Below are 24,821 nucleotides of genomic sequence, written 5' to 3' on the forward strand. Positions count from 1 at the left end.
ACCGGTGATGGTGTTGAAATCGTCGATGATGTTCTCCACTTCCGTCAGTTTTGCTTTGGGATCGTACTGCTAAGCAGATGTCGACACTATAAGCAATGCAAGCCACTTTCTCCGTTCCGATTTCGATTGCAAGTGATCACTGGGTTATGTGCACAAGTAAGGATTCTACCGCGATGACAGGAGCAGCCTTGCCTGATGGATCCCCTAGATACAGTTTTGTCGGACATCAAGATACGTGATGTGGCACTGGAAATGAAGTGCTGCATTAGTTTGACGAAACTAATTTTTCTAAAATTAGTAGCGCGCCGCCTTCTTTATTGTCCGCCAGAGTACAGATGTTATCCCGTAGATCGCAAGCAGCTGATATTACACTGCACAATATTGGTGTTTTCCTAGTATTTTGTGTAGCACCGTTTGCATTCGCTGTTTAAATCGCCAGTTTTCGCCTCCGATTGCGAAAACACTGTTGGCACCCACCTGCATAGAGAGAAATGATCACGATAAATTAAGAGAAATCAGGGCTCTGGGTTAAGTAAGGTGATAGGTCGCATTTCATGTATCCTTTTGCTGTTTCCTTTGTTTTGGGTAAACGCAAAATTAAGCCTTTTTTGAGTTCCTCTGGGACAAATTCAGGCTGCCACAATTCATTAGCAAGTTGAGTTAATGTTGGGGCCAAGATATCCCAGTAGTGTTGACAAAATTCCCCTCCGGGAACGTCGAGTCCAGGAGATTTTCGTTTCGTGGCGCTGAACACGGCCTGTTATACATCATCTTCACTGAATGGAGCCTCAGGCGTGTCATTGTCGTCACGTGACAATACGGAAACTGTTTCATTGAGTACTTCGGAGAGCGGTCTGACGTAAAGTCCTCTACAGTAGTTATACACTTGTAAATACAATCCGCGTCCCATAAATAACCACTTCAGTTAGCTTCGCTTTCCGCCGCCGCGATGTTCGTAAAGTGTGGTACAGTGAGGCTGTTTCTTCCGGTCCGATGTCCTTTGGTTGGGGTCGCCTTATCGTGCCTTCCATTTGTTTGCGATACAGGTTCGCAATTTTTGCTTTGTACTTCTTTATACGGCGGTAAGCGTCATCAGCTGTGATGTCGGTGGCGTGGTACAGTTCGCCGAGAAATAAAATCTATTGTTTGTTTGACCCAATAGGACTTCTCGTAAGGGTAACTTTTTACTGTTGATCTAAGTTCTGGTTTTGCTGTATGCAGCCACCACTGAATAGTCGATCTGTATTGGGTTTTGGAGCGCTTTACTTGCTTCCGAGCCCGTTGGATGTCTGCATCCAGCTGTTTGTCTTGCAAAGGCTGACGTTCATTCTCCAGTACCCTCTCCCACGAAACACTTCTGGGTGTTGGAGGGGCACTGTGGCCAGAAAAGCCGACTGGAGCAACATCACTGTTCACTACGTTACGATCGACAGAGGTAGAGTGCGGTCTATCCGGCTGGCGGAATTGCGGGCTATGTGTGTGAATGCCCAGAGGCTAGGTGGTCGAGTTCTGTGCATTTATTTAAGTTCTCTATCTCTTTTCTGAGATAACGTAGTTGAAAACCTCCGCCTTCGATACCATTCGCGACATCTTCATTAATTAGAAAAGGCACATCACTTTTATAAAAGTAATGACGTTCCTTTCGGCGGTTACTGCCGGATGGTGCGTATAAGTTGGCAATCTGAGTACCATTGATACGACAGGATATATCACATACGTTTGTCAGCAATATGAAGTTCGAGTGACGGAGACCATCTCGTAGTGGGATTGCAGTTCCTGTGCGGTTCCCTTTGAATACGGCTACAAATCCCACTACGTTCGGTTCTACGCAGACTTGTTTTAAAAGCGCGACGTCTACATTAGTGCTGTATGGGAAGTCTGTGAGCTCTCTGATTTTAACATCACTCTGAATTCTGTTAATACTAATGGTTGTTGTGTTGTACGTGAAAGTATCGGTCACTGAGAAGGAGATACACGCGGACCACTAAATGCCGCTTTGTCCACACATACAAATTCACACACACATTTCAATATAAAACTACGGTTGGCCCCCATATCTGTCCGTTTCAACGTCCATTCACCAATGATCACTCGGAGGAAGGTTAGGATTGTCGCCGGAATCCGTGGGTTGTGAGGCGGCAGCAGCGCGGATGTTGCCGTTGCTTCAGACTGCTCGGTTTCGAGTTTCGCAGCCACTCGGCGGGCTACCCTGCCGGCTTTTATCGCCGTCCTGCCGCAGTAGCTCCTCCGCGAGCAATGCGAAGTTTCTTTTTGTTGGTCGAGGATAGGCCTTCGAAATCTTTCTGGAAGTCATATGCGGCCCTTTTAGATTATTTTGAAGTAGGAAACGCTTGTTCAGTCGCACCGGAATGTGATCTGCGACGTTGCTTGTAAGCTGTGGTGTCGTTGTCATTGGTGCTGTTACGTTTATTGCAGGAACGTCGGATGTAACAGCAGTGGGGAGGGAGGCAGACTTGTGTTCATTACTACGACGTATTTAGGATAGAAACAAGACTGGTTACAAACCACACGTCTTAAAAAATTACTAGAGTGTGTGTACGGCTCGCATCGTATAGAAGTAAAAGAGGATCCGACGGTGCACAAGATGTGTCTTCCTCCACTGCAACAGATTATTTCAAAACTGAATCGTCTACGGAGCTGCGTGAGGCCGAACTGAGTTCAGGAACAACTCCTGAGGTCATCAGTCCCCTAGAGCTTAGAACTACTTAAACCCAACTAAGGACATCACACACATCCATGCCCGAGGCAGGATTCGAACCTGCGACCGTAGCGGTCTCGCGGTTCCAAACTGAAGCGACTAGAACCGCTCGGACACTCCGGCCGGCCTGTCTCACCTAAACTTATGTTCAGAGTTTCCTCCCCAGGCCGACCCTTGAAACACTTCTGAGCACCTCTGTTCTGTTGGGTTTAGATTGTGATTTTCTTTCAGTCTGAAGTACTGTGCGAGGCCTTCAGCCGTCTATTAGTTTGTTTTAATTTTAAAATAAGGCCTTCAGCTGACTTAAACTACGCTTTCAAGACTGATTTGCTTAAAACTATTTTAAAAAAGAGATTTGGTTCCATTTGAAATCTTTGTTATCCAGGCCTTAAGCCTTGAGTTGTTCATTGTCCAGTATGTGGCCTTCAGCCGAGCTTTTACGTGAAATGTTTTTAAGATAAGGCCTTCAGCCCTTTTAAATTAAAACTTTGAAGATTCTTGTTTAAACTAATTTTGTTTAAAAAAAGAAAGAGGAATTTTTCACTGTTGGAAAGCCTTTAAACCTTGAGTTGTTCTATGTTCAGTATGTGGCCTTTAGCCGAGCTTTTACGTGAAATAAAAAAGTAAGGCCTTCAGCAGCGTGTATTCCATAAGGCAATTTTAATAACCTGTGTTCGGGCTTTCAGCCGTATTGTTTTGAGTCCTTTTAAGGGCATGTGTGATTAAGTGTTTTTAGGAAAATAAAGTTTATGCGTTTTGTGCAACTGACAGTAACTGATTTTTGGCCCCTTTCCACAACCGTAACCTGAACCGCTGTATCCTGCGAAACCAGATTTCGGCAACGTTTGCATGAACGTCGGACATTTCCACATCAGCGCTCCGTTCATCATAAGAATAAACCTCATGTAAACATTACGCTATGTGTTCTTCTGCGTTTGCAGGAACTTCATTGGATTTCGTTTCACGTGGAGCAGAAGCCAAGCTGTCTCGAGTACAGTCAAGTACGGTAATGAGGATACGTTTTATGACGGGCGTTACGCGTGCATCGATTCAGCGATAGTACGGGACGACAGCCTTATCGGCGCATTTGACTTGGACACCACAGGCCAGCAAGCTGCAGTCATGTGAACAAGAGATGAGCAGAGAACAATATAGCCTTGGATGTCATTCAGTTTTGAGACAGAAGGAAAAAATGATAAAACTCAGGCGGTACGCTTCTTAGGTGACCTAATGGAAAACATAGCATGCTCTCGATCTAAGCTAAGATAGTACTGTAATTAAAAAAGAGACTGATATAAATTCCTCACTTTAACAAGAGAAATTTTTCTGCATGAGCTATGTGCGGCGTAAAAGCGCACTGCTGGAATTTCACCTTGAAGTTAAATATTGAAGCCACTGAAGGTATCACAGTCAGTCGTTTCGTACATTTCAGTACTGCTACGTCCATAACTAGGCGATCAGCAACAGAATCTAAAGTCCACGTGTCCTTCTCTTTTATGACGTGGTGTTCGTATTTCGCCATCGTTCGTCAGCGACGTGCCACGAAGCTTCGTGCATTAGTTCCAGTACGTTTTGCAGCTTAAATATCTTGCTGTTTCTCGCGGCAAATCCCTTAACTTGGCTCCAGATCAGTTCTGTTGCATTCAGAGAACAGTGGTACTGTGAAAAATGTAAAAATGCAGCATTTGTAGAGTGTGCTGGACGCCGTGAAAACTATTGTTTTCTATGTTTCAACGCCGCTTATCACTCTGCCTCGCGTGAGATCACATCTGTCCTATAAAAGAATGGGCATATTCAAACAAAGAGTATTTGATTTTTCATTTTTATCCAAGAATTTAATTGTGTAATGTTTTCTTAACTTCAAAACCTTTAACAATCTTTTATAAAATATCGATGATTAAGAACGTGTATTTGCAAAGAAAACCAGAATTTTGCGTGTGACATGTGATTAGAAACTAGAAGACGTGCATTTTTCTTGAAAGATAATGGTGAAGTGTGAGTTAATTCATGTATATTTGATAAGTTTCACATTTAAATGATTTAGGTATTCAAACCAAACAAGAAAATTGTAGCCCAGAATGGGTTTCGAATCGCTGCCCATCAGTCCAATCGATTATAAATCAATATGCATCTCTATATTTATTACACAGTGTTTCTGAAAAGAAGGTAAAAGCTGACTTTTCTCCGTAATCTTGTGAAAAAGATTAAGAACAGTTTGTTTCTAGCCATTAACGGTGTTACGCGCTCGTGTTTCACTACAAATCGGGAAGCAGTGTCATCCATTTTCGCGGTACAATCAGAGCTCGAGCAGCACTTACAGAGACTGTGACTGTACACGATGTTACAAATAAAAGTTACGTAGCTAAAGCATGATTAAGAAAGACTTTGATGGCTGTCAGTGGCATTGTAATAAGTAGACCTCGGATTTTAGGTAAAAACGTATTTTGTTCATCATTAAATAAAGACAATAGAAGTTGTACATGCACGAATTGCGCCAATTTATGATCGAAATCGCTAGTTTTATAGCACATAAAAATACCTAATTTCAGGTTAGTACCTGATTATACCTAAATTTTAAAAATGCAATTAAATAAAAAATTTTATGGTTAACGTTCTCTCGCGGTCTTCCCAGCTAAGAATTACGCAAATATTTTATCAAAAATTGTAATTTTATAGCACCTAAAGTGCCAAATTTCATGTTAGAACTTGATTGCACCTCATTCTTAAAAATCCTAAAAATACCGATACCCGGGCCGGTGAAAAATGTCACTTGACAACTCGCGTGTGGTTGGCTACACTGCTATTGCGAGGTTGCAATAGCTGCCGCCGCACACGCCCACAACTCCGAAGTGCGTTTTGTAAATGTAACCTACAATCAACGTTTATACGTAAGTGCAACAAAGTACGTTTTTCTAACAATGGAGAGAATGACGACGGAGACCAAGCGTTAAATAGTATATTAAACCGGGAAATAAAAACACCTGAAGTTAATGACAATAACTATGAAAAGTCGTCCAAATTGTTGCAGTAACAGCTGCATGTAAACCGTCATATAATAATGCAAATCTAAGCATACCAAATAACACGCTATCCACACTCATAGAAAGAAATAAAGCAAAACATACATAGCCTACCCGATTGCAAAGAAAAAAGAATTAATTCTGTATACATTTCCCACACTCACCAATTTACGATGCCAATGGCGCAATTCCTTCCAGTTCTCCTTCACTGTCATCGGAATCGGCGCCAAAACCGTTGTTTTCTTCTTCTTCATTATCATCATCATTAAGAGAAATCATTAACTGTTCGTTTTCTTTCCCACTTCTGTTACAGTAAAAGTCTTGTTGTTACTTCTAATGTACGCCTTGACTTCACTCCAAACCAATTCAATTGGATTAAAATGACAGTGATAAGGCGGTAGCCTAATTACCGAGTGACCCTGTTCGCTTGCAATTTCATCTACAACGTATGTAGGCGTCACAGGCTTATTTTGTTTCACGAGTGAGTATAACAGCAGTTTTGTCATGCTCAGGTCCGCAGCAATGTCTCTCGCCTGCAACCACTGCACCATAGTTTCTTTACGGTCACTAGTGGTGGGAACTTTATCTAAAATCACGGAACGGTACGGTGCATTGTCCATCACAAAAACTGTCGGAACACTAAACTGGAGCTACAAGTTTTTAAACCACTGTAGAAACCTTGAGTGATCTTTATCCTCATGATAGTCACCAGTTTTTTTCGATCGAAAAACTAGAAGTCCTTCAGGCACAAAGCCGTTTGAAGATCCTGCATGGGCCACAATTAATCGTGAACCTCTTCCTGTCGGCTGATGACCGCTGCTATTCGGAGTATCATCTGTCCAGCATTTCTCAACTGATTCTCCAGCGTTGACCCAGGTTTCGTCTAACGATGTGACTGGGTGTATGTCCTTTCCTACAATTTTGTGTAAGAAAATGGTACGAGCTGCAACGACATGAGCTTTTTCTAGTAACAGTTTTCGTCCATCTAACTTTTTTAAACGGTAGCCCATACTTTTTAATATCATCTTAAGTGACGTTTTCCTCCCTGAGAAAAGTTCACTTTCTTATAAAGAAATTAGCAACTTCGCTATTGTGGAATATTCTTTCCTTTTATAGTATCCGTATATGTGCCGACGAATTGCATCGGATTGGAAAGAATCAATATCTGTAATAGGATGAGGCTGCTTCGTTTTCTTGCCCAGAATACTGAAAAACACAGTTTCTTCCCCAGGGGCTTTCTTCCACACTGTTTACTCCACTGTCTTGTAAGTCTTGAAGTAGCACCCCTTTCCTTATAACTGTCCTTTCACCGATTCCTAGAATTTTCGAGGTACGCTCTAAAACTTTATCGGCAGGAATCGACGCATGCCCATGAACAGAAACAAATTGTTTCTTTTTCTCGCTCGTAAAACTCACGCGTTCTCCGTAGAAGTTCCAAAGCCTGACTATTTAATGGCACTCCACGGCGCAACGGATTGTCGCTTGATGAACGACATCGTTTTGGACACACTGTTTAACAAACAAAAACTGTAGTCGAGGCGGTAACACAACACAACAGCAGGCGTTCGCGCACTGACACACGGAAGCGGGCAGCGTGGTAGCGTCGACGGCGGAACCGTCTTTTGTTCGGTGCTGTTATTGGTTCAGTGGACGCTTCGGCTCCCGCTCCTCACTTGTTTGTTAGTTATCCTACCGACTCTACGGCGCTTGGGGAGTGACCTTGAAGTGACATGTTTTAGCGGCCCGGGTATAATTTCATGTTAGAACCTGACTGTATCTAATTTTTAGGAATGCAGTAAAATAAAATTTGTGTGACTAAAACTACACTTATGGCTACATAGAAGACAGTAACTACTGGTTTGTTAGATGACGAACGCCAGGCTGTTCTATCCAGCCCGCGCTGCTGCGCAGAGCTTTGCCGCTCGCTGTGAACCGTCAAATGGGCCGGCAGGGCACGTGCTGTAGGAGCCTTGCCTTGTGATCTGCCTCGGGCGCCTTCCTGCCCTGTGTGAACGGCCTGTCTTCGTTCAGAAGGTCAGCGTGCTGCTTGGATGTAGTGAAGTATTTCACAGCGACAGTGTGTTTGTGGAAAGTGAAGCATGCCGAAAGTAGCTAGCTCCATATCATCTCTGATTCGTCAGTGGTTTACGAGAATTTCCTGATTTCTCTGCAGACGGAAGAGTTATTCACTGCAATTTGTGCAACAAAGGCGTAAGTAAAATGTTAACCTACGCCCACTCAGAGAACATGATGCCACTGTTTCTCCCGAGTTAACTTCGACCAGACACATGAGAATGCAAAAATATTGTTTCTAAACCCGTAATGTAGGTTAATTTTGCTAAATGGATCTCGTACGTAAATTCTTCCACAAAGTATTTCTCATTTCTTTTTGTTTTTAGATACGTTCTGAACAAAGGGCGCATTTAAGTCAGCATGTTGCAGGGATTAAACACCAGACAGATTTTAAAAATAAATCAAACTTGAAACAAACGTTTGTAACTAAACGCGTCCCCCTACGTTCACAGCAAGAATCGGTGGAAGTCGCTTGCACGGAACGTATCCGTACCGTGTGGATTAACTGTCTGTGAAGTGAGGCCACAACCTAGTCGAACAAGCTGGTCGATTGCGAGCGAGAAACTAGCACAGCAATGGAATTATAGGACATCAGTGACGCGGCAGTAGAGGGACTGCGTTACACCGATAGCGGAGGGAGCGAGATACCACGATGACACAAATTCGGTTACAAAATGGTGCAGGTAATGAGTTACTCGTCGTGTAACGGTTCCAACATTTTATGACTCGCTCGTTTTTTACTTTCCTCTTGCTCAGAACGCAAAGCGCGTGGAGTCTTCGTGTAAAATAGCCGAACTCTTGACTACTTATGTGTGCGTCGCAAAACATTTGACGTGAGGGCGTGTGTGGTGTTGCAGCCGGCCGCATGTGGAGGCGCGCCCGCCGCCGCTGACGACATGCGGGCCGCCGCCCCCGCGTCGCCGCCGCCGCCGCCGCCATGATGCGCGACGCCCGGCCGGCCGCCCCCGCCGCCTCCGCCGCCGCCGCCGCCGCCGCCACCGCCGCTGCGCTGCTCGTAGTCTGCGCCTCCCTGCAAGGTCGGTGTCGGGGTGTCCTTAGTCTCTACACGTCTCCAGCTTGTAGCAAGATGTTATGTGTCCCGACTGTAGCGAGGTGTGCTGTTTCTTAATATCACTTTCTACACATGCCCCCCTTACGTGGCACGTCAAATGTCCCGGTATGACGAGCACTATAACGAATCAAAATTTAACGCTTCTTCACTTACAAAATGGTCGACTACGTCAAAGTTCCGAAAGTAAATTCTGAACACGTCAGTGGTGGCATCCGACACGTTCAGAATACTGTCCTCCAGGAGGGGGCAACCAGCCACTGTGCGTTTCAAAGTGTGCCGCTGTCTCTGAACTGCGGTTCAGCTTCGTGTCGTCCTCGGAGAGGCCACGACTCCTGTCAGACCTTCTCCCCACTGCTGTGGCTGACTCTCGCGCCAGACCACTTGTCGGGTCCGCGCCTTCCTTTGTAGCGCGAAGTAAAGCGAGGGAGGCAGGCGACTCTTAGACATCTGCACCACACCCTTCATTGTTGCGAGTTCCTATTTCTCCACTTTTGACGAGAAGTCGCTCAGGAGATCAGCGGCCATCTGAAGTACTGAATGAAAGTACACTACTCCTGGTCAACAATTAGTTTTTATTAACTGATGCCAACGTGTCGGCTCTCATGGTCCGCGAGAACGTAATAGCAGGGATCACGGGACGGTACACGCCTCTTCACAGATCTAATGGTGGGGATGTCCCAAACGGGTAATGATGAGATCTTAATGGAAATTGTATTGGTGGCCGAGACTAACGTATCTGCGTTCAGTTGTCATTTCATTCAGTCAGCGCAAATAGGACTGATAAGTAATCTGTAGCACGTGTATCTATCTCTAAACAGGGTAAATACAAAAAAATTGAATGAATCATCGTGGTAGTTAGGCATGTTGAATAACTGACAACCTTAAACTTGGATCTGTGTTACGTTTTAAAGTTTCGTTAGTATTCTTAACAGATTCAGTGCATAATCCTTATTGTACATGTTTACTTCTTTATTAAGGATTTTTCGTAGGTGAACTCACGATTCATAGAAAAAATAATTAAAAATCCATTTTATTTTGCAAAATATTGCATTCTAGATTTATACCGCACATGTGCAATGATGCACATAGCAAAATATATATCCTGACTCCTGTACAAATTAGAACTGTAAACGGCGTAGTCTACATTTTACAACTCTAATCGTTTCTCCAATCTGTTACGTTTCCACAAATTTAAGAAAAGATGCGAATTCCGCTATCTACGCGCCGTGTAACGACGACAGTGGTTGCCGAGTCAAAACCACTGTGATAGAGGGCGGTGATGCGCACGTGAATTTCATCTGTTACAGTGAGCGGTAGAAAGACAGGTAAAATTCGTATCCGCCCGTGTGACCCTGAGATTGCGGCAGATTTTTATAGCCGCCAGTCCCTAAAACCGATTTTCTGCAAAACTGGACCTGTTCAGCTCCCGTCACGCACGCCGCAGCCTGTGTTTCTGGGCTGTTCGAGCGCTACGCAGACGGAAAACAGAGCCCGAAATAATTTTTAAAAGGCAATTTTGTTCACAAAACAGCTTTATCTCTTTCGAAGCACTCTCCGTTATACGTAAGACGTTTGTCGACCCGGCGGTGCTGGCAACCATTCCTTACAGAGATGGCTGACAGCGCCCCTCTCGCCGCTTCCTCGAACGCTTTTACGTCGTCAGATCGGTATCCTGCCGTGCCCTTTCCCGGGCGCAGAAACCAAAACACGAGACAGAGCTGTGGGGAAGTACGGGATACGTATGGGCAGCAGGCTTCTCCCAGTGGAGAAACCAGTCCCGTGTCTTCTTGCGTGAGACACACAACACTCTCAGTGCCTCTAAACAGAAAATTTTGATTAACGATCCGGGGGCCAGCCGTGGTTCACAAGGACGATACGTTTTCAATCCGTGCTGGCTATGTCTCAGCAGGTCCTTTCTCGGAGGTGTTTCGTAACGTTCGAACACAGTATGTGTTTCAAAATGTTAATGAAAGTCGTTGTCAGTGACACGGATCTATAATTCAGATCATTATTCCAAACACGTCTATGCTGGTCATTGGGGATCAATTCGAAGCGGGACTCACCACTGGAGACAGTTCTGTTCCAGTGTGGTTCCAGGCCGAGACAGTGCTGGGGTTCCCGCTGCTGTGGGGTGGCGGTTCTCTTCACAGCTGGACTTCTCTGGTTGCCATCCGCGCCACCCTTACAGCACGGTGGTCCGTCCACCGTATTCTACGCCCCGTTTTGTTGACATCCTGAGCTGCCACAGTTTCGACTGCTTGTCAAACCCCACCTTGGCCAGCAACGTCGCCGGATCTCTCCGCAGTTGAGAATTATGGGCAGGACCTTCTAACCAGCTCGGGATTTTGACGATTTAACGCGCCAATAGGACAGAATCTAGGTCTTTCTCTCGAATAAATCGTACAATTTTTCTGAAATTGTAATAATTTGTTTGTCCGTTCGTGTACATCACATCAACAGATCTCTGTCGCATTCGGATGATTCCTTTGTGGTGCGTCATCTTTTTGTCTTAGAGTGTAATATTTGTCAGTCTGAGAACCCAAGTAAGTTAACCGGCGCCACGCATTCGCTTAACCTTCCGAAAATCCACGAAAGCTATTTAAAAGTTGCTTCATCGTACTCGCAAGCTGAAGTTCTATAACCGCCAACAAACAATATTCAAAGTGTTAATCGCTCTCAAAGTTACCTCCAGGACAATTTTTAAAGTTTACACTAACGAGGAGAACACGGCAAATACCATAGACCGATTTCCCACTAACTTTGCTAAGTGGAAGAGGAGTCAAAATAACGGAACAAGTGTTTTGCCTTATCGACCGTGTCTGAGAAAACGACGGTAAAAGTCTTCGATGTAATTTACACGCCTTTAGCGTGCGATAATATAATCCGACACGGTGGCACAGTGGCTAGAAATACAGCCTCTCACTTATGCGCCCCATGTTTGAACTCCGATTATTATTTTTATTTCATTTTATTTATTTACTTTTTCATTTATGTATCTATATCCATAGAACGTTTCTACACGCATGTTTCTTATCATGTTAGGGGATACATGGGCGTTATTTAATAGTTAAATTACTGCTCGGTTTCACAGTGTCGTACATTTATTATATATTTCTGTTTGGTATTCTCACTAGTTAAAATCTTTTTAAACTTTCGTATTCTTATATTTCACTCGTGTATCAGTTATTATATTAATCCTTATATTTCATTCTTGTGTTTATTCTTCAGGAGGATTAGGTACATTCCAGTGGATAACACGCCACGTGCATCGGGAGAACGCAGGTTTGTCACAGCGACATTTCTTCACTCACATAAGAAAAGTCGTTAACAATGCTCAGTATTTCGTTCGCTGGCAATAATTCCGTGCAAATCACGCACAACGGATCACTCTTTCGAAAACTGGCGCGTGCAACTGATTATAAATTACGATACACCATGGAATGTCTCCGAAAACAATAAAAAACAATTGTGTCATTCATTTATTGTTTTTTTTATTCACTCCTCAAACATGCAGTTAATTGACGACTAACGACAGCCGGCCGCTGTGGCTGAGCGGTTCTAGGCGCTTCAGTCCGGAACCGCGTTGCTGCGACCGTCGCAGGTTCGAATCCTGCCTCGGGTATGGATGTGTGTGATGTCCTTAGGTTAGTTACGTTTACGTAGTTCTAAGTTCTAGGGTACTGATGACCTCAGATGTCCCCTGAGTCCCATAGTGCTCAGAGCCATTTGAACCATTTGAAATAGACCGCGCCGCTCGAACTGTCAACACAACTGGCACTGCTAAGAGTATCCTACGACTTCCACATCGCTGACTACGTGTTATGCACAATGCTGGTGACTACTTTGAAGGTCAGTAAAACTATGAAACACGTGTCGATTTTGTACGAGCTGTAAATAAATAGTTACCACAATTAAAGTCCCAACCCTCGTATGGTCAAATGCCAGAGTCTGCACCATTCATCAGGTCTCTGCAGGCCGTTCTGCAGATTCTTACTGTTTTCTGGCGTTGCTACTTTGGTATAGTCAACTGCATCACCTGCGAATAGCCTCAAAGAGCATCCGATCATTGATGTATATCGTGGACAGCAACGCACCTGTCACACTTCCCTGTGCTACTCCTGTTATTACCTTTACATCTGACGATTTAGTTCCATTAAGAGCGACGTGTTGAGTTCTATCTGTAAGAAAGTCTCGAATCCTATCGCAGGACTGCTCCGATACTCCGTAAGCTCGTATTTTTTTTTCATTGAACGGCAATGTGGGACGGTGTCAAACGCCTGCCTGGAGTCGAGGAAGACGGCGGCGTCAGCCTGACCGCCGCCGTCCACTGCGCTGTGGACCTCATGGAGGAACAGAGAGAGAGCTGAGTGTCGCAGGATCTCTGTTTGAGGAATCCGTGTTGACTTTTGTAGAGGAGATGGTCATGTTCCAAAAACATCATAATTCTTGAGCATAAAACATGTTCCATAATTTTACAACAGGTTGACGTCAACGATATAGGTCTATATTGTGTTGATCTGTCCTACGGCCGGGGACTGATGGCCATAGACGTTAAGTCCTGTAGTGCTCAGAGCCATTTGAACCATTTTTTGTCCTACGGCCTTTCTTAAAAACGGGAATGACCTGCGCTTTTTCCAGTCGTTAGGCAGCTTTCGTTCCTCAAGCGATCTACTATATATTACTGCTAGAAGGGGAGCAAGTTCTTTCGGATAATCTTTATAGAATGTTATAGGTTATTTCATCTGGTCGTGAAGTCTTTCCACTACTAAGCGACTGTAGCTACTTTTCAGTTCCGCGATCGGTTATCCCAATATCAGCCATTTCGTTGTTCGTACGACGGTTGAAAGGAGGGACAGTGTTACGATCTTCCGCGGTGAAACAACTTCGGAAGACCGAATTCAATATTCCGGCCTTCTCTCTATTATCTTCCGTTTCGGTGCCGGTGTGGTCGCTGAGAGAATGAATTGTTGATTTTGACCCACTTACTGATTTTACATACGACCAAAATCTCTTAGTCTTTTTGCTCAGCTCGGTTGACAACGTCTTACTTTCAAAATCATTGAACGCTCCTCTCATTGCTCTCCTTATGCTCATTTTCGCTTCGCTCAGCTTTTGTTTGTCAGCTAGGTTTTTACTTCTTTCGAATCTGTGATAAAGTGCTCTTCGATTACGTAGCGCTTTTCTAACACGGCTATTAAAACCACGGTGGATCTTTCCCATCCCTTAAAACCTTAGAACATACTTGTCGAGGGGATATTGAACGATGCCTTTGAATTTTTTCCATTTGTTCTCCACATCTCCGTCCTCATCACCGAATATTTGATGCTGACTGCAGAGATATTCTGAAATTTGTAGCCTGTCACCATTGCTGAGCAAATATGTCTTCCTACTTTTCTTAACATTCCTTGTAGGACCCGTCGTCATAGATGCTGTCGCAGCCTTACGATCACTGATACCTTCCTCCGCGTTAACTAATTCGATAAGTTCACGTCAGTTTGTAGCCCGGAGGTTTTATAAATGAGCGAATTCACTTTTTTATGTGTGAAATATACATTCTGACCTATAATTTAAAATACTTAGTATTTACAAGAAATGTATTATGACAATTCGACAGTACTCAGTCACACACTCTTTCGTCCGCTCTCTGTTTGTACGAATCGCTTAACGCATTACATTTTATATCTAAACACTGAATAACTTGAAAACTGAATCTCTTAGGGAGGGCGCGTCTTCCCTCACGCCCTCTGTTTTTACAACTACGTGACTGGCTGCTCCGTCACTGGTTTGGTTTAGTTTTTGTTTAGAATTTCCCTTATGTTTACTCGACTGAGTCAGTGCGGCCGAGGCGGCTACCCTACCCAGTCCATTCAGACGGTAGCGTTTTGGCCACTGCTGGGTTCAGAGCGTAGGGCTGGCCGACCTGTTCTCACAGGGGAAGCTCTCAGGTTTAGTGGTAAGATGGCTCAGCCGATAGCCCTCGAAAAACTGAACACACACCAGGAAGAAGATGTACCGAACTGTTAAAAAAAAGCAAAATGGAAACATTGAACGGTTGAAGTATAAGAAATGCTATGTAGAGCAGCATACGGCGACGTGGTTGTCATGGTGCTGGACTGCTATGCGGGTGCTCTGTGTTCAAAAGCCGCTCGTGTCTCTTTATTTTTTATTTCTTCCCAACATCGTCAAGTGTCCGTCCGGCCATTGGAATGTTTGTTCTCGTTCTGTAGTGTTGGCAGTAGTCATTCTATACGCTGGTTATAGAATATGAGTCACGTTACCGTTGCAGGTGAATGTGATGAATACTGAGAGCAGGCCAGATGTCACACAGATGCCTCACAGAAATGAAAACAACAAATAGACGGCTGTGAACTCTGTTACAACAAAGGAATTCGAGAGTCAAAAGTTCCAGAACGGAACCCAACTTCCAAAACGTTAAAAATATATGCTTTGACAGAGCAGAGAGAAACTGTGTGATTGTGAAACTGTTGCGTTCATTTGTTGGAACTTACAAACTATTATCTTTTCATATTTCCTTGGGAATGATCACATTCACATTCGTACGAGCGTCTAAATCGGACAAGGAGGCATATCTGACTCACTCACCAGGCGTGTAAATTAGGTGTGTCGGTAAAAGATTCCTATCACTAATGCCGTGTATGACATAGCGGACGAGTTTTCTGTGGAGGATTCGGTTGACTTGTCGCCTTGTCATCAAATGTTTTCGAAAACTACTTCCTTTCGGCTGCTAACAGAGTAGTTTTGCAGAATCATCTGTCATTTTTGCTCCCTTCCTTACACCTCTCAGTCGCAAACGGAAGTTACACCACGACGCACATGCAAATTTGAGTACGGCGAACAAAACAAAAAAACGAAAAAGTTAGAACGAGGCGGGTTCGAACAGAGCTCGCACGGTGTTAGCACCATAAACGCTTTTTTTTTTTTTAAATTCCTTACATTTGTTCGGGGCAGACGTCCCATGACACCCGTTCAGGTTCATCGTTGATTCATTCATTCACTTTTTTAATGCAGAGGGCAGATGACCCTCTGACCGAACAACCACTCAATTACGACGTTGTTGCTGTTACGTGGTGCTCTCTTCTTGTCCTCCGATCTTTCACTATTTTGCTTTTTTTCCATTTCGGTACACCTGTTTCCCGCTTTCGTGCTCGATTTGTGTTCAGGTTTTGACGGTCATGACTGTATGTGAGCGGGGTGCGATGCCGGGACTGCTGCTACGTTGCTAGGTCCAGCAGCCGCAGGGCCAGAAGGCGGTCCCTCGGCGACTCAGCTACCAGCGGCACATCAGGACGCGCCCGTTGTCACGCTTTCCCCAGGATGCCCCGGCTGTCCCGGTGGAGCCTCCGAGCTCTCCGCCTCGCACCACGGCTTCGCCCTCCGCAGACGCTGGCGACAGCAGCGCCGCCACCACCCTCCGGCTCCACCGTTCCCGAGGCCCGCGTTCTGGCGCCACTACTTTTAGAATTATTTGTTGCCGACCTACTAAAAACATTTATCTGTGTCTATAACGTAGCGTTGGTGACGCAGTATAATGATTTTACAAATTCAGAAACTATTCTCTCACGGGATTTGGGAACTCTAGACTCCAAGTAAATGAAAACAAAAGTGAATCGATCACCTTCGTTCCCAATAACAGGCACGCTGGCCGTAAAGCGCAAACTGCACTCGCCTGCTGCCGTGTAACCCATTCGCAAATTCCTGGGCGTGGTGCTGCACCACTCCCTAATGTATTCAAAACAGGTAACTGAAACAGCCTCAGAAATGAGAACCAAAAGCGACGTATTACGCCAATTCTCTGGAACAAGTTGGGGAGCTAATGGGTCAGCTCTGATCGCAGTTGTGTTTCCTGTTGAGAAAGGTGCTACCCAGCATGACCGAGTAGTGCTGCTACGGACGTGGTCGATACACAGTCGAATGTGGTCGTGAGAAGTATATCTGGCACAATAAAATCCACATCCACAGAATCGCATCCTGTTCTGTCCAACATCGAAACGCCGAAGATAGGACGACAGCCTGGGCCGAAAAGGGAATGGACCTGAGGGGGCCTCAAGAGGGCGTAAAATATCGGCGAAAATGGTTGCACAACAAAATAACGCTTTGGAAATTTAGACGGCTGAAAGTTGTGCTGATTTGACATTCTGAGCTAAGTCTTTCCTAAGGAATGAAAGTAATTTATTTTGTGTGTACTCGGTGTATAGGGTGTTACCAGACACAGCACGGCTGTTCAGTCCGTGTACTGTGTCCTCGCAGAGGTGCCGGACCGCGCGCTCTCCAGACCGCGTCGCACTCCGCAGCGGCCGCTGTCTTTCGCCTCGTCACTCTTCTCTGCAACACAAGTTGCCGTAGTCCTAGTGCAAATGTGGGAGTTCAATGAAGTGACAAAAACACACCGGAATATGGCCAGTATTTTACAACGTGCCCTCTGTGGCTTTTGGCTTTCGACCATTTTGCAATGTGGCTATCCGAAATGGGATAGCAATCCACGTGCCGGCCTCGTCGAGTGTCGGTAGCGTTCTACTCCCGATGTGACTGAATCGGTGCACACGTGCACTTGGACGATTCATGGTGGAGAACCGTACCACACCACAGTAGCTTGTGTTTCGTTAAATATGGCCATGTACAGGCAAGCATTCCGTGATTTCAAAATTAAATATGTCGAAAACCTAGATTCACAGACGAGTGCAACAAAAGATATGTTGTTCCATAAAAACACGGGAGAACTGCCGGATATCAGTAACGTCCTGCCACGATATTTCGGCGCAGAGTCTTCTGGCCATCTTCAGATGAGTGCCACTGTAGTAGTGCGCCGGCAAAGCTTTAAGATATGTTCGTGGTGAACCCAGTAAGCATCTTGTTCCAAAGTTACACAAATTTCGCTACAGTTCGAAAAGCTGCTAGCAAATGGCGCTGTGCGCTATGCAATTCGTACACTCACCAGCGTGCATTATCAGACTCGGCCTGTGCAGGCGCCCTCTGCAGTCACATCGCAGCCTCTTCGAAATGTCCGCTACTCGCAGTACTGATGTGGCGCGAAGGAAGGACGAAGCTCGCCGTCACACTCTGTTCTGTCTCAGCACACAGGTCGCCGGTTAGAGGTCGTCCAGCGTGGTGTGCCCCACAAAAAGTACTCACTACCAGTTGTATGGGCCACTCCACCCGCGCCCCAGAAAATTTGCAGCAATCCAGCGCTATGACTCTGTTCACGAGGTATTCGTCGATAAAGCGAAAGACACCTTCGGTGCTTGAATGAACCGGTCGGTGCTTGGCGACACTCCAACGCCGGCTGTGTGGCCACAAACCGTTCCACCACCGCGACGTCCACTGGTGATCGTAAAAAGGGCCAGTAATGCCTCTGCTGCGTACAGCAGCCCAAACACTAGTTTTCGGAGGCTGCAGTGGTTCAGATTCACACTTACGTGGATCTTCGGAACCCCAGAATCGCCGGTTTTGTTTACTCGTGACTCCACGCACGTGGAAGTGTGCTTCGCCTGCGCACGAGATGCGCCCAACATCGCATCTTCCGCTGCTGTGAGAACCTGGTCCCCCAGTGCGGCCCTCTGTCTCACAGCTTCGGATTTTGAGTGGAAACATGAATAGGCTCTGCGTGCTGGTACGCTTCAAAACGGGCTCTGGTGCAATTTCCATGACGGATTTCCTGGGATTTTGCTGAGTAATTCCAGAAATCGTGGCGACAATTTCAGGCTGAAGCGCTGTTTGCCTGGAGCCACCACTCCCCGCTGGACCATCAGCAACGCCGCCTGTCTGCTGGCAGTGCGGCGAAGAACTCGACAACGGTTCTGGCGCCGGGTCCTTTTCAGACATAAAATCGTGTTAGAGAACTGCGCCTTGCCGCCCTAAGACTGTGTTATAAGCTGCAGCGTTGTAGTAGCAGAAAAACACGTTCAGTGCAGTACACGATTTCAACCTTTTCCTCCTGTACGCTAACTTTCATTCACGTCTCAGCGGTGAAACCGCACTATTTACAGGCACTACGTATCGCAGCAACAGTGCCATCTGTTAGTTACTTTTCGAACTATTTCGAAACTTCTTTATAACTTCAGCAGAAAATGAACGTCGATCTTAATTTTCGAGATACTTAATTCTGAAATCAGTGACTCCTTCGCTACGCACCCTGTAAATGTTGACACGTGTTTTGAAGGAAAATATAGCTTACTGCCAAATGATACCGCTGTCGTTGATAATCGATATGGTATCAATATTGCAGTGCGTGTCGCGCTTTTGCTGTCTGTAGCTTTCTTAACCTTCAAACACGGACTGCTCGTAAATACATAGGTATGTTGTGAAAAAGATGCTAATGAGTTATAGAACAGACCCTGTGGAGTAGTTGTCTAGCTAGGACTGCTATCTTTTTACCAACTTCACAATATCACAATCAAATAAGAAACCATGTCACGTCGGAGGAAGAGGAAGTAAATCCTTCGGACCGCTTCGATGCTGGCGCAGAAGGGTGTTTTGCATTTGTAGTGTGCCCCATTCAACTACAGCTGCAAAACAACTGTGGGAGGGGAAAGGGGGGGGGGGGGCGTCAGGACGGGCACAGCTGGAGGCGATATATCAGCCCCGATCCCACCTGAGGCAGCAAGTGGCGGAATTAATCAACAGAGGGAGGCTCGCTACAAAATGCGAGGAGTGGACGGTGCGAACAGGAAGTTGCAGTCCCTCTCTGCCGCTTTTATTATCGCCGCGTCGCAACTACACGTAAATCCACCTGATGGTGGAAGTTTAAACGTCTGAAGCGCCTGGCAGAAATGAAATAAACTGCGACTGACAACAGTTATCTTGTAGTTTCACCTGTTATCAAAACACAATGAATTTATAGCTTGGAAACTTGTGGACTGTAATGTGGAATCAGACAAACCTAAGAACGTTACTCGCTTTAAATGCTAAAAAGTAACACAGAAAGTGAACTTGGAAATTGTGCAAGCCCTGAAGTGTGTCAAGCGTCACTCCGTGAAACTGTCGAGTTGCCTGCCTCAGCGGTGACGTGACGGTCTGCGCGCGCGCCCCCAGTCTCGTGGACCCGTACAGCATCCGCTGAAACACAAGCTGCTCCCGTAGCCCACGTGTGACGCCATCATAGATAGCTTCAGCTACGTCTACACATACACTCCGCAAGCTGCCGTAGGGCGCGAGGCGGAGAGCATTCCGTACCACTATTAGTCACTTCCTTCCCTGTTTCACTCGCAAATAGACCGAGGGAGAAACGGCTGTTATATGTCTCCGTATGACGCCTGATTTCTCGTGTCCTATATTCGCGGTCCTTACGCGCAATGTTTGATAGTAGCAGAAGAATCGTATTGCAGTCATTTTCGAATGCCGCTTCTCTAAAATTCCTAAACAGTTTTTCTCAAAAAACGTCGTTTTCCCTGAAAGGATTCGCATATGAGTTCCTCGAAGCATCTCCGTAACACTTGCGTGTTATTTCAGCCTACCGGAAACAAATCTAGCAGCCCGCCCCAGAACTGCCTCGATTTCTTCCTTTAATCCCACCTGGCTCGCATCCCAAAAACTCGAGCAGTACTCGAGAACACGTTGCACTAGTCCTAAAATTCTCCAAATACACCAAAGTCGACGGTTAGCCACTGCATAGTGAGTTCCTGTTTGAATCGGCACTACTAACCTGTACTGTGTTAGTTGTATAGAGACTGACGAACAGACGATGGCTGCGTGGGTTGTCTTGACCCCACATTAAGCTCGAATAAGCGATTATGTCCGACCGTATGCAGTGTGAGTAGGTTTTAGACATTTTATCGAGTGGTTCAAAAAATGGCTCTGAGCACTATCGGACTTAACATCTATAGTCATCAGTCCCCTAGAACTGAGAACTACTTAAAGCTAACTAACCTAAGGACATGACTCACACCCATGCCCGAGGCAGGATTCGAACCTGCGACCGTAGCAGTCGCGCGGTTCCAAACTGAAGCGCCTAGAACCGCTAGACCTTATCGAGTGGTGTTGTATAACGTTCCCTCCCACCCTCTTTGTCTTATGCTGTGACCAAGTCCGTCTTTTAAAAGATGCTTTGACGTGTACGACAGATCGAAAATCGCCATTGGAAGGGAATTGGCGAATAGCGCAACATAAAAGATGGTACAGAAACGCAGCGCCTGAGGGTCAGTGACATCCCGAGTACACATGTGAGTCGTATATGCCCGATAGAACAGATGCCACTCAGACGTCCACATTTCTGCAACTCCTCGACGGCTCCCTGACGTCTGTTTGAGTGTGGACGCTCTACTATCGCCCGGACTCCTACGCCAATCAGTAACTGGCGCGTAGAGGGTTCACGCACCACGGACGCCGCGGTAAGCTGAGGATCTGGCTGCGACGGAAAGCGTGTCCGGATGGCCGAGGCAGTCGGGGGAAATGTTCTAGAGAAGCGGACTCCAACTATCGCCATTGCGTTGCCGCAGTGCCCTGTGCGGTTCGAAGTCACGAATTCCCCACCGGTCTTTTCCCTTTCTCTCCCCATCCCGCATTTTACATAAATAAGTGCATATCGAAATTTGTAGCGAAAAATGACAGGAGCGAAAGCTTACGGCAGAAGAGGAGGAGGAGGTGGGGGGGGGGGGGGGGGGAGGAGGGAGGGGCTCAAAGTCGCTCGTCAGGGAGAATGTTGTAGAGCAGGCTCTGGCACGCGGATCATTCGGCGCCAGCTGTAAAGGGCGGCGGTGCTGTGTCTGCGGACGCACTCTGTACGCTACACGTCTCTGTGCGAATCAGGCCTTTCTCGAATCTGTAACGGACACGAAGATGTGGAATGCAAGTGGGGACGAAGCGCCGCGTGTCCCAGCTGCCTCTCGGCCCCACGAGACGTATCGGTGTGCAGACGGCGGCTGCCATTGTGAGGCGGGCCGGCCCTGTAGTAATTCAGCGGCCCCTGCAGGGCGCGGCCATCTGTCCGCCTCTGCCTCCTCTCCCCTCCGCTCTCCTCCCCCTTTGTACTGGACCGCCGGCCAGCCTCATTCTCTACAGGACGTCTCTGCTTATTTACCAAAATGAAAAAAGCTCCTATAGTAGCACAAAGAAAGGCGAATATGTCGTGGGCAGAATCGGCGATGTAAAAGAAGCGAACTAGCTTCTCGACTTATCTGAGAGTTCATTTGAAAGACATTTAATCAAAACATCCCTGACATATTGGCGCTTTTTTACTTATCGGTATTAGTACCTGTGTCACATACTACAACGCGTCGTGTCGAGTAGAGTACCACGATACACGATGTCTCGTCGTATAGCGTGGCACGTGCCAGAGTATTATTATCAGTACAGATGGGCGTACCAGAAGTTGATAACCCAACATCAATGCTAGTAATAAAACTCTAAAACCGCCGTGTCCGCTTCTCCGTTCGAAAACGGTAGCCTAAAAACTAATACACTGTTGAAATGTCCTCTTCTCTTACTTCTTGCGTCTTCATAAGGAATGTAGGTGGAGCTGCATCTGTGTCACTTCTTTTCATTTAAAACTTTCCCCTATCATTACTTTCAACATATCTGAAACCAATATATTTTATGTTTTGAATTAACGAAGCGCTACCACTGCAGCTAAATTTTCGCATGCAGAATTGTAACATGTTCTAGTTAAGTCGGCTATTCGTCAGTGTTGGAGATTTATTGCGACTTCAATGTTTTACATACGACACGAAACCAACAGTTCCCGATACTTTCGTTTACAATTCCCCATACAGTTCTCTTGTGGTGCATTCTTGTTTCTTTAGAGTATCAAGAATAGGAGCCCCTGTTTCAGGTTCGCGTTTGATAAAGCTGTAAACGCGCTAAACAATCCCCGTTGCCTGCTTGTGAATCACTTAATGTTTATTGCCCTCACCTCTCGTATTTATTTGGAAATCACGCTCATAAATTTACCACTGAATGAATAATTCTGTCATTGAAACTGCGTCCACATAAAGTGTGGCAACAGGACAGATACTCCCGGCTGGCAGAGGTCAGTGGAGGGGGCTGCGCGAACTGTAGACATGCTACAGAATGCAGCAAGAAAAACTTTCATTGAAACGAGGATTTTGTCAACACTGAATATAAATCTGAGTGTTTGAAAATCTTTCCAGAAGCTTTTTGTACGGAGTGTTGCTCTGCACGAAAGTGGAGCATGAATAGCGAATAGTAAGTACTCAAAGGCAGGGAAAAGAAAGTCTGAAATATGAGGTGCTAGAGAAGAATGTTAAAGATTAAATGTGTAAATTGAATAAGTAATGCAAAGGTACGGAATTGAATTAGGGAGGAAACAAGTTTGTGGCACAGCGTGACTCAATAAAGGGATTAGCCGCTAGGGCACATCTTGCGGCATAAGTGGATAATCAGAGTTTGGAGGTGTGCAAACTGTAGAAGGGGATGGCGGTTTTGAGTCCAGTGATGACGTTCGAGTGGACACGTAGGTTGCTGTAGTGATGCAGAAGTGGAGAGTCTTGTACAGGAAAACCACCAGGGAGAGCTGCACCGCCGTACTTTTATAAAAAAGAAATGGTTTTTGTATCTTTTCCGGTTTTGCAGCTGAGTGTTCTGTCCACCAGGATTCACAGCAACCTCTCAGACAGATGCATCTGGAGTGAACCTGAAGACAGTTACCGACAATCTCAATATCGACCTGTGTGCAATATCAAAATGGGCGCAGGATATAAGGTTAAAACTCTGCCCATCCAAAACCCGTGCTGTACTAGTTCGTCATTCTAGGCCCATTATGCCGAAATATCGGAAACCCCTACCGTCTTTAAACCTGAATGGGACAAATATCGAATTCTCTCCTTCGGCAAAGAGTCTACGAGTAATAACAGATGAAAATCTACATTGGACTAAGCTCGTAACTGCATGTGCAAGAAGGAATCAGCATCTCTCAGTGTCATACAACACTACAGAAAGGTACTCTCTCCTCTTGAACTAAAAAAGAGAACTAAACAATCAGTGATTGATAACAGAGATGTTAGCCTCGAAGGACTTTTATTAGGAAAGCTCACATTGGTTACCTTCGTTATATGTGTGATATTCGAGATCGTATTTCATCATCATATGGACAGGTATGCTGGCTGCTTGCGGACAAGTGCAGAGATTTCCATACCCTCTGTCTTCTCTACTGTACGCACGCTGCCCCTCATGTCTCCGCCACCTTAACGCTCTCATCGGAACCATCTGGCAGAAACACTCGTTTGCATCAGAGCAAAATCCTTTCTGTCCCACTCCGTCGTTCAGCCGCTTCCTCGAAGTCCTTCGCCGTAGTAGGCACTCGGCTCTGGAGTAACCTCCTGCATTATATTAGAGAAGTGAATAACATCTCAGGTTCATAAGACAGCTAATTACATCTCTACTAAAGCAATAGTAAGGATTACCACTGTCCCCGTATGCACTCGTTACCCTCGAACATCCTTCTCTCCAACCAGATCTTTCTAATTTCCCAGTATTCTTAGCTGGTACAGTCTCCTCGAATTTCCTTTCATCACATCAGCAAACATGCACTTTGTACGACTATAAATTATTTTTATTATTATTATTATTATTATTACTATCACTATTAGTGACAGCAGCTGCAGTAGAACAAGTAATGTCAGTGTTAACTTTGTTAGTTCAGAGTCAGTATAATTTACTCACACTGCCACTTGAGACACTCAAATCATTTTAATAGTATTTGTCATATTAAAAATGTTGTTCCTTAGGAAACTGTGATGTAAAAAAAGGTACAGTATGTGTGAAACCCTGGCCCGATGTAAGACAGGACCTGATGGCGCCAATTGGATCAGATTAAATAAATAAAGAAAGAAAATGAAATAAAAAGTGTAAGTTAACAGAAGTTTCGTGAGACACTAGTCAATCAGAGAGGGTATCTTTATTGGCCACAGGTGGACGCTGCCACGTGCGTGTGTGTGATTCCGGAGAACGAGTCGACGTATCGGGC

At 45.6% G+C, this 24,821-nt stretch overlaps 1 protein-coding gene across 1 annotated transcript in view; it reads left to right on the plus strand.

Annotated features, from left to right (window-relative positions):
- Window positions 1-24,821, plus strand: part of LOC126428335 (neuronal acetylcholine receptor subunit alpha-4-like) — a 588,239-nt gene that overhangs the window by 145,986 nt on the left and 417,432 nt on the right. The window contains exon 6 of the mRNA XM_050090270.1: window positions 8,778-8,849. Coding sequence (XP_049946227.1) covers window positions 8,778-8,849 — 72 coding nt within the window. The remainder of the gene's footprint in view (window positions 1-8,777; window positions 8,850-24,821) is intronic.

Source organism: Schistocerca serialis, chromosome 12, assembly GCF_023864345.2.
Source record: "Schistocerca serialis cubense isolate TAMUIC-IGC-003099 chromosome 12, iqSchSeri2.2, whole genome shotgun sequence".
Classification (NCBI taxonomy): domain Eukaryota; kingdom Metazoa; phylum Arthropoda; class Insecta; order Orthoptera; family Acrididae; genus Schistocerca; species Schistocerca serialis.